Source organism: Dendrobium catenatum, unplaced genomic scaffold (genome assembly GCF_001605985.2).
Source record: "Dendrobium catenatum unplaced genomic scaffold, ASM160598v2 fragScaff_scaffold_498, whole genome shotgun sequence".
NCBI classification, from domain to species: domain Eukaryota; kingdom Viridiplantae; phylum Streptophyta; class Magnoliopsida; order Asparagales; family Orchidaceae; genus Dendrobium; species Dendrobium catenatum.
Window position 1 is genome coordinate 225,550 of NW_021318960.1, and position 15,098 is coordinate 240,647.

The 15,098-nt window shown below is 36.3% G+C and overlaps 2 protein-coding genes across 2 annotated transcripts; both read left to right on the plus strand.

Moving 5' to 3' along the window:
- Positions 1-4,110: 4,110 nt before the first annotated feature.
- LOC110114102 (expansin-A23-like) lies at positions 4,111-5,794 on the plus strand. The gene is made up of 2 exons (XM_020846864.2): positions 4,111-4,240; positions 5,181-5,794. Exons 1-2 carry the CDS (start codon positions 4,111-4,113, stop codon positions 5,792-5,794), a joined length of 744 nt encoding a protein of 247 aa, XP_020702523.1.
- Positions 5,795-10,637: 4,843 nt separating this feature from the next.
- LOC110114101 (expansin-A23-like) lies at positions 10,638-12,791 on the plus strand. The gene is made up of 2 exons (XM_020846863.2): positions 10,638-10,767; positions 12,178-12,791. Exons 1-2 carry the CDS (start codon positions 10,638-10,640, stop codon positions 12,789-12,791), a joined length of 744 nt encoding a protein of 247 aa, XP_020702522.1.
- Positions 12,792-15,098: the final 2,307 nt, after the last annotated feature.

Below are 15,098 nucleotides of genomic sequence, written 5' to 3' on the forward strand. Positions count from 1 at the left end.
GTCCCGCTGGCGTCCGCCTGCCGCGCTCGCGTCCCCCGCCGTCCGCCGCCGCCGTTCCGGCGCCTGCTACCCAAACCGGGTCGGGTTGTGTCAACCCGGCAACCCGCCGGGTCGGGTCCGGGTTCGGTTTTCCGACCGTTTGTCTACCCGGTCGGGTTAGGGTTGACCCGTTTGAACCCGGGTCAGTTCCGGGTTCGACCCGAACCCGACCCGTGACCCGAAATTGACACCCCTGATCGGAAGAGTTCAACATGTTTTGATGTATTAGTTAAAAAAATTAAAAATTTTGTACTAAAAATTTGTCCCGTTCCAAATAAAACATAGATGGTATGTAACTATGTATACCAGTCCCTAAATTGAATCCAACAAAGAAAGCAATATTGTCGGTACTTATTGCAAAAAAAAATAAAAAAATTGTGACATTGATAGTAAATATAGTTCCTTAAATCACGCAATAGATGATTATTAAATTTCTTTTTAGTTTGTATGCCGCTATTATAGTTTTTGTTTTTGGAAATAGAAAGAGTTTTCCTTTATATATAACTACACTAATAATATTTTACTTAAACAAATTAAAAAAACTGAAGCATCTTATTGCTTGAAATGTTCTATCCATTTCAAGTGTTGTGTATGTACTCAATGACGGAGTCATAAATTTTTTTCAGCTGGAACCTAAATTTTTTATTTTTTACAAAATTTCTCTCAAAATTTTCATCCGGACTTGGACCAGCATAAGCAATTTTAAAACAACAAATGCTATACACACGAACTGTAAACACGGGTAGGAGGAAATCCTGCGACAATTAGTAATATGAATTTTCTTCACATTATCTCAAAATGAATCGCAAACTCATGTATGTCGTTTGCCAATTGCTCCACCCGAACACCAAACATGGTTTTATATTCCCGCCGTGAATAGTAATATTTGCATCGCACTAATCACCAACGCAATTTTTTTTTTTTTTGGAAAATTCAAAAAATTCACTTATTAAGTGCAGGTTGTTTTAAGAAAGAATATATACAAACTGTTTTTTTTTTTTTAATATAATTTTAAGAAATGGAGTTCGGTTGGAAATAAGTTACTGTATTTTGAAATGTAAAATGAGTTTTTCGGTTGGAGATGCCCTAAGCACAAACACATCCAAAGTCTCCTTACCAATGCAAAAATGCTGTACACCAATGTGTATGTTTGTGCTGCTTAAAGAAAGCTCTCATTGATATCTTACAATATGTGTCCCTCATTTGGCCAAATGTTGCATTCATTTTTAATCAACTTTCTAAAGCTCTATTTGAGGAACTTTTATTAGGTCCGGTATAAGGACGTAGAGGAACGTCTGGTTGGAGGCAAAATCCCGCTAAAAAACTCGGTATTTGCACGGTATTGCTAGGTATTATTTGATAATAACGAGGAATACCGCTCTGTGAAGACCAATACCAAGTTATACCGAGCTATGCCGACCAATACCGAGTTGTAACGAGTTTTTTCTAGGTAAAACTCGGTACAACTTTTGTATAACTCGGTATTGCTCAGTATAGCTCGGTATAACTCGGTATTGGGTCTTCACGTGATGGTATTCCTCCTTATTGTTTGGTATTGCTCGGTATTTTTCATTTTTTGTCGCGATTTGACCTCTGACCGGACGTTCCTTTAGGTCCGGTCGGAGGACGTAATAATTGTTCCTATTTGAGATTGCTGTAATTTTTTTTTTCTAAAGATGATTGTAAAATAGATGTTGAGAAAGCAACTTTTTTTAAATATGCTGTAAAAACAGCATTAAAATTTTCATTGCGGTCTAAGATTAGAATCCCTCGCTCCAAATGCGGAAAAAAAAATTTCTTGCACATTTTGGTGTTTCTTTTTATGTATATAAGAATGATTTTATAATGGAATGAAACAAAAAATTTGATCATGGTGAAGTAATGGTGCATTAATCGTCAACATTTGAAGAAGCTTTTGTCGGCCCTATAGCGATATAGTGAAGGATACAATAACTTTTTCTAATAATATAAAGGATGGTGGCATTATCAGCTCACATGGATAAGACAAATGCCCTAATCAATCATCCTTGCAAGATTCATAAAAAAGATTGTCATTGAACCCTACCATTATTGGGGATGTGGAGCAAACACCACAAGGAAGAAACAAATAAGAAAGTAAAAGTAGCGGAAAAAGAAAAGACATCATGATTTAGCAACGTGAAAAAACTCAAAATGTGAAAAAGTCACTGAGCCACACTGCATCAATATATCCATTGTAAAAATTGGAAGATATAAGTACAGATCTCTCTTTGCTCTCACTTTTTCTTTGCTTCTCTTCTCACATGCATTGTTCTCATTGTCTAACCTTACAAGAAATATAAGAGAAAGCCAGTTATAACCACCAAGGGATGTAAACCTAGAGAAAAACGTGAAAGAAAATTGTCAAGATCGTTTTGCAGCGCTACAACGCCAGTTTAAGGCATTACGTCGCTCAAGCCCCTGTCTGATGAGTTTGGGTGCTGAAACTTGCAACGTTGCGGCACCGAATCCAGAGCGTTGTGCTGCTCTGCTCTCTATCGATCAGTGCTAAGGTACTCGGGAACACAACGCCAAGGCGCTAGGGTACACAGCACCAGGGCTTTGCACCCAATCCCAAGCAGAGGATAAACCCCTCGCACCCCCCAGCAAGCACGACAAACTTGAGATTAGAGGCAATAGAATAACTTGATTGATCAAAACAATATGATTCCACATATAACAAATATTAGGTTAATTCTGGAAGATTGTCATTTAGATCTTCCTATTTTTATTGCGTATTATATAAGGTCGGTCGTGACGGCAGGTAGTAACTGTGATCGATAATAATGGTGATGATGATGATCGTTAGCCAGCGATGTGAGGCAACATTAAAAAAAAAAGTACCTAAAATCACCTAAAGCTATTTAAGTATTTTAAAAAACAACTTTTTTTATATAAAACAAAAAACAAAACAAAATTAGAAAATAAAAACAAACCCAACTTGTTATTCAAAAAATAATAATAAACTGAAAGTCATCCCGAACAGTCTCTATGCTGTTACAGCTCAAACCAAATATAGTTAGATAGTTATAGAGTTCTCATTTTTTACAGCTTAGACAACTCCTAAAATTTTCAGTACCTCTGTTCTTGCTGACAGTGTCTTCTTTCTGTTTGAGCGTTCAATCTTGTCTTCCTTTGCGTCTCCCGCGGCATCTTGTTGAATAACCCCACAGTACTCTTTATTCATATTCTTATGCTCTTCCACGCATTGTTTCTGCACTGCAATGTGTTCCAGCAATATATGCCTTATCGTAACAAAATTCTACATTACAATACGTTCATTAAACCGCACCTTCCCTCTGTAATTTTTTTTTTTTCCATTTAGGCCAATTAAATTAAATACACTCATACGCAATGCTCTAATTTAAAACCTCTTAATTGATAGTCAAAGCTTTCAACCAAGAGAGAAATTATTCTATGAGGAGTCCGGACAGGAAGAACCATCCGGACAATGTGTGTACAAAATTTGATACATTGTGTACACTCCCATGTTCGGACGATTACTTCTGACCGGACTCTGCACATAATAATTCTACAACCAACATAACACGAAGAACTGTATTTTTCTCTCTACTTTACGGGGATTGCAAAACATACCAAGTATAAATAGGTCTAAAATTTTTCTGAGGGATAAAGATGCAGCTCAGAAGCGAATCAGAACTCACCACGTAACATGTTTGTTGTGTACCGCTGTGACATGATGTGTTCTAATTTGTCTCCAGACGATCCCGTGTTCGCATAGAATAGTTTCTCTATATATTTATTTTCCGATGAAGTAAAATAAAAGGAATACAATTTCCTAATAAATTCAGCATTAAGAACTCAGAATAAACTTCCTTTTAAAACTCACCGGAAATATTAAATGCAAGGTTTGTTAAATACACTTACCAAATTTTACATTAATCATCTTACTAATTTTAGAAGAAAATTAGAAGGAATTAGAGACAAAACAGGCAATTTCCTCCTATAAAAACCGGAAACTTCTCTCTATTTTTAAAGTGTCAAGGAGAAGAAAAGAACAGCTCCTCGCAAATTCTTGAGAGAAAGCCAGCCATGAATCTCTTCTGGATTTGTCTTTCCTTCCTCTTTCTCTCGGTTGTTCGGCTTAATGGTGCCGACAATGGAGGATGGGATACAGCCCATGCGACCTTTTATGGCGATATGGGTGGCGGTGAAACCATAGGTTAGTTCCATTATTACATATCAGCTCTTCTGCTGTAAACTTATGCGTGCATGAGTTTCTCTTATGTAAACATTACATGCAGAGAACATTACAAATAAAAATATAGCAGCAGCGGAGAGAAGTTTTGTGTTCAGTTTATTTATTTATTTATTTAAGATTTGTGTTCAGTTATATTACCATCCCGTAATGATCTTTATATTTATTACAAATAAAATTTGATCTCTGTTATATCCTCTAACAGTGTACGTGGAGTTTGAATTCAATTTTAATTTTTAAAATTATTTTTCAAGAAGGAACAAAACTGATTTTTTTTATATTATAATCTATAATTATTTTGATCTTTAAGAAGAAGTTAAGTGAACATTTTGATCTTGTTTCTCATTATTTATCATATTTGTATAAAAGTATACTAGCAAATCAAAGTACAATAATTATTCATTAATGTTCATCAAGGATTTTTTATTTTTTATTTTTGGAAAGAATAAACTTAAGTAATTTATAAGGTATCTAATATCAAAATATCAATAATAATTTTCAATATTTTTATTAATTAAGTTATTAGTTAAGAATAAAATTAGAACATATTTACTTAAATTTTTTGTGAGTTTAAATTAAATATATCACAATGAGACTCAAAATTTTTAGATTTATTTTGAAATTTATGTAATATTAATAATCAATATAGTGTGATAATTTTAAAGCACAATTAAAGACTTTAACGCCTATAATAATAAAAATTTTGAAAGGAATATTCTAATGAAATCTTTTTTATTTTAAAAATATTATCAATATTTTTCAATAAATATTTACAATTTTAAATCCTAAAATCTCAAAGATTACATCATAACTTATATTATTTCTATAAAACTAAAATACCTTGCATCAACAAAAACCTCTTATATTCATCCATGCACTTAACCATTATGTCTTTCCCATGCAGGTGGAGCTTGCGGATACAGCGATTTATTCTTGCAAATCTACGGCCTCAAAACAACCGCTCTAAGCACCGCCCTGTTCAACGGCGGCGCCACCTGCGGCGCCTGCTACGAAATCCAATGCTTCAACGACCCCCAGTGGTGCGCTCCCGGCTCCATCATCGTCACCGCCACCAACTTCTGTCCTCCCAACTACTCCAAACCCTACGAAAATTGGTGCAACCCACCCTTAAAACACTTCGATCTCTCCATGCCGATGTTCGTCAAGATCACAAAGGACTATCACGCCGGCATAGTTCCCGTCCTATTCCGCCGCGTCACCTGCAGCAGAAAGGGCGGGATAAAGTTCCAAATGAAAGGGAATCAGTGGACGCCATTTGTGGTTGTGTTTAATGTCGCTGGGGATGGGGATGTGACGGCTGTTTCCGTGAAGGCGGACGGGGGTGGATGGACGGCGATGATCAGGAATTGGGGGCAGGTTTGGCAGACGTCGGAGAAGTTGGTGGGAAGGAGTGTTTCGTTTTCGGTGACGACGAGTGATGGGAGGACGGTGCAGTCTTTGAATGTGGTGCCGAGGAACTGGCGTTTTGGTCAGATTTTTGAGGGGAACCAGTTTTAGTGTTCAGGTAGAATAATAATTATTTATATGTCTACATGGAGATGAAAGTATGTGTGGTGTATAGCGAGAAATTATTATGTTCGGACGCCCAACTTAGTTTATCGTTTGGAGGCCAATCAGAATGTTCAACGTCAGCAGTATTAAGCACGGTACCGAACGAGGTACCGAGCTGCCGTACCGAGCGGGGGTGACATGGCGCTTTATAGTTGGTCTATGAATGATTTTCGGCATTAGCACAGAATAATTTGCCGATATATAGCGCCGGGGCTCATTGTTTTAATGCCATTTTTTTGTGGTATGTACTGGAGCGTGTCATTTTTACTTAAAATTATAGCTTATTCGCTCAAGTTTTTAAAATAATATAATTGTATGATCGTATGGTTAATAATCATATTTTTCTTATTGTTTTGTTTTTTAAATCGTAATTTTTCTTGAGAATTAAGGGACAGTCAGCATACTGACTCACACACGCAACATAAGCATTACCCAAACTCAAGACCTCTTAGTTGATAGCCAAAACACATAACCAACAGATCAAGTAGGGTTACGTTTTTAGATCGTAATCATTACTACTTTCAAGTTATTTTTATGTTTGGAAACTAATTTTTACATCATATTTAAAAAAATTATTTCACCACAACTAATTTATAACTATCTTTATAATCTTCCCAAACAGTTCCTTAATTTGTGAGAAATTATTCTGTGCGGACACCGGATGGTCTGGATGTCAATCAAAACACGCCACGTCACCCGGTGCCCAGCGGTACCCAGCACTAGTGTTGAGCATAAAAATGTCGTGACACGTTCTAGTTGATCTCCGGATAACGTCAGGTGTCCGCACATAATAATTTATCTTAATTTGTTACTAGGATGCATAGACTAATTACTAAAAAAATCACAAGTTTGAGACCTTTGATATGATGTGTACATGTGTGGTATAAGTAGACAATTTAAAGAGGGCATTTTTTGTGTATCAAGTCGTGGAAGATATAGCGAGAAAGCAATTGAATTTAATTAGTTGAGTCAAAAAGAGAAAGAATTAGAGAAGCGGCTGAGATCAAGGGGGATATGAGGAAATTGCGCTATAAATTTAATGAAATCAATTGAATTTTTTATGATTACTTTTATTGTACCTGCATTAAATACATGTGAATAAAATTTTATAAATAAAAAAGATATTATTAAAATTTTAATAATATTTTGTTTTATAAAAATTTAAAATAATTAATTTATTCCTATAAATAATATTAGTAAATCGCTCCACATGGCCAATCTCTCCTCCGCTGCTGATTTTTCACCTCTTTCATCCAAGAGTGTTGTGCCTTCTTCCGCTCCTGGTATAAGCTACAACAACATTGTTTCTTCCCCTCGCCCTAGGAATGCTTTCTCCCTTTATTCTCCACCCTCTTTGGATGGTCCTCTGGATTTCAACGAAATCCATATCAAAGCTGCGAAGGATGAATGGGGTATGTTGTTTATAGGCTACTAAATCGGTCGTCGACCGTATTATGAATCGCTTCTTTCTGCTATCCGTAAGGTTTGGAAACTGAAAGGTACGATGAAACTACTCTCCCTTAGCAATGGATTTTTCATGCTAAAATTTTCGTCTCATGAAGATTATGATATGGCGCTTGCGGGTGGTGTCTGGTTTTTTCTCGGTAAGCCATTTGTGTTGCAAAAATGGGTTACCAATTTCAAACCGGTTAGAGAGGAATTTGCTTCTATTCCCATTTGGTTCAAAATCCTTGATTTGCCTTTGCCATGTTGGACACATGACAGGATTTCTCGTATTGCTTGTAAGGTTGGTACTCCATTAGCGGTGGATGATCTGACGGCAGAGAAAACTAGATTGACTTATGCTAGAGTTTGTGTTCAGGTATCAAAAGATTGTGCCTATCCTTATACAATCCCTATCTCCATTATGTGTGAACCTTTTGTCTTAAAGATACAATATGAATGGAAGTCGGTTCCTTGTGAGCAATGTGGTTCTATTGTGCATACACCCGAATTTTGTCACTCCAAACCACCTACTCCTCCGTCCACTTCTCAGCCACCTTTGCGCGAGAGAAGTTTAAGCCGAAAGCCCCCCGACCTGCTACTAGAAATTCAAATTCTCAGCAGCCTCAACTTCCCTCCCCTCCTATTTCCACTCCCGCTCAACAACCTCATTTTAACTACCCCTCCACCCAACCACAACCTGCTGCACCTGACACCCCTCACAATCCACAGTCGCCTGCTGTTGTAATTCCTCCCCCTCCCACTTCTCTAGAAACGCAACACATTACTATTACAAATTTAAACTCTCCTTATGAAGAGTTAATAGCTTCTAGCATTGCCAATTCATCCAAACAGAAGGATAAAGTTCTCTCCTAATAGATTTGAAATTCTTCAAGATAGCATTAATGAGGTGATGCCAACTCCTGCTCCATCCTTGCTTCAGAAATTGAGTCGAAATCCCACACCAACCCATTCAAAAGCTTACAGGAGCAAGCAAGCAAAAAAAAAAACTCCTACTCAAACTTCAAAGTCTCAATGACTCTACCCCATCTGGCAGCTTTGAATACGAGAGGTTTCAATAGCCCGGATAAGGTTAGGGCTTATAAAGGTTTAGTTCGCAGTCACAAATTAGAATTAATTGGTGTTTTGGAAAACATGATTCATGAGAATAGTTTCTCAGACCCTTGGTTTCGCTTCAACCACCGTATCTTTTATTATGAGGAAAGCTGTCACAATTTCGACTTATCTAATTCGGGCAGAATTTGGATTAAATGGGATCCCCGACCGATTTGGTTCAATTTAAACCATCCTATATATCTACTCAATTGATTTCTGGAGAATTTAAAAAGGGAAATAATTTTATTTACGAACTATCAATCAATTGTTTATGCTTCTAATATGCAAGTGGACATAATCAAACTTTGGGATAGCCTTAGAGATATTGGGCCTAACATCAACACTTATTGGATTGTCCTTGGAGATTTCAACTGTTGCTTGCACCCATCTTAAAAATCTGGAGGAACTCCTCTTCTTTCCTCTGATTTATGGCATTTCAAATCCCTAATTTTTTATATGGGTCTATTGTATTTGGCTTCCACTGGCCTAAAGTTCACCTAGTTTATGCTAAACTTTGGCTCTGATCATCATTCACTTGCTAAATTTTGGAATGAACTAGGAAGCACTTTAACCAAAGAGCTAATGACCATATACATTTGAAGTTGAATAGAATGTTGATTAATGACAAGTGGCTTGATACTTTCCCTAATTCATTCTATGAAGTGCTTCCTCCATTATGCTCAGATCATTCACCTATCATTCTGTCTAATGGTCAACTTTCAAGGGTGAATCATAAATTTCTTTTCAAGAATTTTTGAACAAAGTAAGACAACTATTGGTCTAACTGAAGCAACATCAATCAACATCCTGATATTTATCTATTCGATCAAAATTGCACAGAACCCAAAATAACCAGTAGAATCGTTACAGAAAATATTCAAAACGTGTAGAATAATCATATCAATAACATATCAAAAGTTGTGCGGTGAAAGTTTCGTCAATACAAAATGCGGCGCGTTTATCGGTAACGAAAACACAAATCTGTGCACAAAACGACCAAAATTCAACATCTTAGAAAACAGAAATAGGATTCAGAGTCCTTACCACGAGATAAACAAATTGCTCAACAGCGGCGACGGACGAAAAGCGCTCCGCGGCCTCCGAAAACCAGCTTTTCCTTTGCTTTCCTGCTCTTTCTCTTTCCTCACATATTTTGATTTTATAAAATGAAATTTCTCTCTTCTCAAATCGAGCTGATTTCCTTATAACATCAGTCTGATCGGCCCGGCCGATCGCCACATCGTCCAGGACGATGTGAACAAAATCCAATCGTCCAGGACGATATTTCAGGCCGATAATTAATTTGCCAAAAACCCTTGCTCTCGGGATTTTGTCATGCACTGATCGTCCCACGACGATCCCAAATCGGCCTGGACGATCCTGGGAGGAAAAAATCAGATCCAAAAAAAAAAAAATCAAAGGAACGAGCTCTCACAAAGGCGCTCGGGTACATAACATTGAGGCTTTGCACCCGAAGCCAAGCAAGTGAACCCTCCGCACCCCCTAGCAAGCACAACAAACTTGAGGTTCGAGGCAATATAACAACAAAATTGATCAACACAGTCAGATAATTTCACACATAACAACTATTAAGTTAATTTCAAAAGATTATCATTTAGATCTATATTTCTATTACATATTATATAAGGTCGGTTGTGACGGCAGGAAGTAACTGAGACCGACAATAACGATGATGATGATGATCGTTAGCCAACGATGTGCGACAGCATTATTAAAAAAAAAAAAGAAAACACCTAAAATCACCTAAAAGATATTTTAAGTATTTTAAAAACAACTAATTTTATTTAAAAAAAAAACAAAATTAGAATATAAAAACAAACCGAACTTGTTTAAAAAAAAAAAACTGAAAGTCAACCCGAACTGTCTTTAAGCAAAAAAATAAATTCTCCAACTAACATAACAGGAAGAGCTGCGTTTTTTCTCTCTACTTTACCAGGATTTAGAATAAATTCAGCATTAAGAACTCAGAATAAACTCTCTCTTAAACCCCACCGGAAATGTTACATGCAAGGTTTGTTAAAAACACTCTACCAAATTTTACATTAATAATCATACTAATTTTAGAAAAAAAAAATGTAAGAAGGAATTCGAGACAAAACAGGCAATTTCCTCCTATAAAAACAGGAAACTTCTCTCTATTTTTGAAGTGTGAAGGAGAAGACAAGAACAGCTCCTTCCTCGCTAATTCTTGAGAGAAAGCAAGCAAGCCATGAATCTCTTCTGGATTTGTCTTTCCTTCCTCTTTTTCTCGGTTGTCGAGCTTGTTGTTGCCGACAATGGAGGATGGGATACAGCCCATGCGACCTTTTATGGCGATATGGGCGGCGGTGAAACCATAGGTAATTAGTTCCATTATATATCAGCTCTTCTGCTGTAAACTTATGCGTGCATGAGTTTCTCTCTTAGCAATTTATATGATCGATGTAAACAGTACATGCAAAGCGCATTACAAATAAAAATATAATTATTTTGATCCTTCAGAAGAAGGTAAGGAATTATTTTGATTTTTTTTTCTCATTATTTATCATATTTGTATAAAAGTAGACTAACAAATCAAAGTACAATAATTATTCATTAATGTGCTTCAAGGATTTTTTTTTTTAAATTTTGGAAAGCATAAATTTAAGTAATTTAAAAGGTATATAATTTCAAAATATCAATAATAATTTTCAATACTTTTATTAATTAAGTTATTAGTTAAGAATACAATTAGAACACATTTACTTAATTTTTTTTAGTATAAAATAAATATTTAATTAATATCTCAGAATGAGACTCAAAAATTTTAGATTTACTTTAAAATTTATGTAATATTAATTATCTATATAGTGTGCTAATTTTAAAGCACAATTAAAGACTTTAAGGCCTATCATAATCAAAAAATTTTATAGGAATGTTCTAATGAAATCTATTTTCTTTTAAAAATATTATCAATATTTTTCAATAAATATTAGCAACTTTAAATGCTAAAATCTCAAAGATTACATAACTTACATCATTTCTATAAAAATACCTTGGCATCAACAAAAACCTCTCATATTGGAGAAATTATTATGTGCGTTCATCGGAAAGTCTGGAGTTGAATTAAGATGCACCACGTCTCTCGATTCAAAACAGTTCACAACAAAATTGTGACATTGAGCGTCCTAATTCGTCTTTGGACGGCATACGGTGACCAATGATCACACGAATAATTTCTCTTCATATGGACATGTATGCCCCCCTAACACCTTTTTAAATTTGCCTTTTAAGAATATTTAGGTCAATTAAGTCAAACTCATATACATCTGACACCGGCCAGTTAGGGGGCTCGACGAATCCACGTCGACAATCCGGTGACGGTTGTCGGACACCGCTCCAAAAACTTCTTGGAGGAAAGATCCACCACCTAAGAATCACTCTTAGGATATAGGAAACACATGAGACTAAACTCACATCATATTCATATCCCAAAATCTATCCTTATTACAAGACATTAGCCTATATTTATAGACCTCAGGTAGTCACATAATAGGCTACACAAGAAATAGAGCTACACCAATCACTGACAAGAAAATACAATTTTATTATATGGACGCTCCCGCGTCAACATCACATAAGTAAAACTTAAATTCAAGGCCATTTGATTCATAATCAAAGCTTTCAACCAACTAACAAAATATGAGCTGCGTAATTCCCCTCACTCCCACAGCACTAATATAAAACATCCATACATGCATGCACTTAACCATTATGTCTTTACCATGCAGGTGGAGCTTGCGGATACAGTGATTTATTCTTGCAAATCTACGGCCTCAAAACAACCGCTCTAAGCACCGCCCTGTTCAACCGCGGCCTCACCTGCGGCGCCTGCTTCGAAATCCAATGCTTCAACGACCCCCAGTGGTGCGCTCCCGGCTCCATCACCGTCACCGCCACTAACTTCTGCCCTCCCAACTACTCCAAACCCACCGGAAATTGGTGCAACCCACCCTTAAAACACTTCGATCTCTCCATGCCGATGTTCGTCAAGATCACAAGGGACTATCACGCCGGCATAGTTCCCGTCCAATTCCGCCGCGTCACCTGCAACAGAAAGGGTGGGATAAAGTTCGAAATGTTAGGGAGTCAGTGGACGCCATTTGTGACTGTATTCAATGTCGCTGGAGCTGGGGATGTGAGGGCGGTTTCGGTGAAGGCGGAAGGGGGTGGATGGACGGCGATGATCAGGAATTGGGGGCAGATTTGGCAGACGTCGGAGAGGTTGGTGGGAAAGGCTGTTTCTTTTTCGGTGACGACGAGTGATGGGAGGACGGTGCAGTCTTGGAATGTGGTGCCGAGGAACTGGCGTTTTGGTCAGATTTTTGAGGGGAACCAGTTTTAGTGTTCATGCAGAGTAATTATCAATTATATCTTTATATAGAGATGAAAGTTTGTGTGATGTATAGCGCTTGACGCCGCGGCTTATTGTTTCAATGGCAGTTTGTTTTTACGTGGTCTGTATTGGGAGAGATTATTCTATGCAGATATCGGACGGACACTCAGGTATTGAGAGTTATCGAGTACTGAGTACCGTTCGGTATCGGACGTGACGCATTTTCATTGGGGGCTGGAATCCGGACAAAATAATTTTTCATGTATTGAAGCGTGCCTTTTTTACTTTCAAGTACAACTTATTTGCTTAAGTTTCTAAATAATATTGTTGTATGATGGCAATATGGCATGGTTATTAATCATATTTTCCTTAATGTATTGTTTTTTAAATCGTAATTTTTCTGGAGAATTTAGGGGGAGTCATCATACTGACTTATACATAGCATATACGTATGACTCAAATCCAAAACCCTCTTAGTTGATGGCCAAAGCACTCAAACAATAGATCAAGTAGAGCTGTGTTTTTATATTGTAATCATAACTACTTTCAAGATATTTTTATGTTAGGAGATTGATTTTTATAGCAGCTTTTAAAAAAACTATTTCGCTACAACTAATTTATAACTATCTTTAAAATCATCCCAAACAGTTTCTTAATTTGTGAGAAATTATTCTATGCGGAAACCATCATCCCTTGCATGGGGTTTGAACCTTGCCCACTTCAAACACCTCGAAGCACCTCTGTCCAATGAGCTGCTATGCATTTTACATTATTTGCATTATTTTATTTAAATTGTACTTTCTTAATATAATGTGTTTATATTATTTAATTTATTTAACAATATCTATTATATTACCTAATAAATTTATTTTAATTAGTTAAATTAACATAATAATAATTATTAAAACTTAATTATTATTTTACTTTGACAATAGTCAATTTTATTAATTTAATTTAACAAAATATATAATTTAAAAATTAATAATAAATATTTAATAGAAAATTCAAATTTTCGTTGGAAATCCACCGGGAATTCGTCAGGAATTCTGTTGAAAAATCAGCTGGAAATATTTTGTTGAAAATTCGCGCCGGAATTTTCGACAGATTTATTTTTGTCGAAAAATCTGATGAATTTTTGACAAAGTCTAATTGAGATCCACCGACATGTTATTAGGGGGTATAAACAAGTCGAGTCAAGTCGGATTTTGACCCTCATTGAACTCAGCTCGTTACATGAAAAGCGAGTTCGTCTCGCTGTAAACAAGCTCGAGCCGACTCACCAGCCATAGGAGGAAAATTTTAAATTTAGGTGGGATTTTTAAAGATTAGGTGGAATTGTTTAAAAATTAAGCGGGATTTTTAAAATTTAGCCTCGGATTGGTTAGCCAAGTATGGCTGTAATATTCCTTGCTATGAAGATTTAAATACTAATGATTTGCATCCAGTTCTCCAAGGTATGATTTTACTGGATAATACTGGTTTACCTTATATCAGATATGGTTAATCACAATTGTTTCGTGTATTGTGTTTGTTCGGTCTCTCGTATTTGTAAGCCTGATTATCTTTTTGCTGTTTTCCTATATCTAGCTGTGCACAGATGTGACTTTTATTTGTCTGAGATTGCTATGTTCTGCTTCTGCTCCAGAGATGTCTATTTTAATCCTTGGTTATCTGTATTTGGTTGTATCCATTTTCTGCATCCTTACTTCATTATTCTGGTTACTTATGGCTTTCTTGCTAGATATTACGATATATTATGGCGTTTGTGTATTTGGTTGTGTTCTTTATGCCTCGTGGTTCAGTATTCTATTCTGATTAAGGCTATCTGGGTTACTTATTTGCGGCACCTTCACTCCAGTCATTTTAGCAATTGTAGTTTAAGTGTGAGGCTCTGGCTCTTTTACTCCTGTTTGACTTATGTCATCCTTTGTTGCTGGTATATTTCTTTTTTGGGGCTGATCTCTAACTGGAATTCCGTGTCTTATCCTACTTTGGCCATTACTTATGTTAACACCCGGTGTGCTATGATTGCTGATTGGAAAGTTTCTAGCAGTGTTCAGTTATTAGATAATGGCATAATTACTAAATGTTCTGATCTTTTTCATATCAGATGTGAGGTGACTCAGCTTTTGACTATTTCCTACAGTAATATTATGTATAACCGATGTTCTCATTTCTTTTTTTGGAGAGGCTTTTACAGGTTATTTTGGATTTCTAAAATGCTTCTTATCAATCACTGTAAGCCTCTCTTTTCTACTATTTTTTTTGTGCTCTCTTTTTCTTTGTTATCTTTTTTGCAGGAAGTCTGTGCTGAAT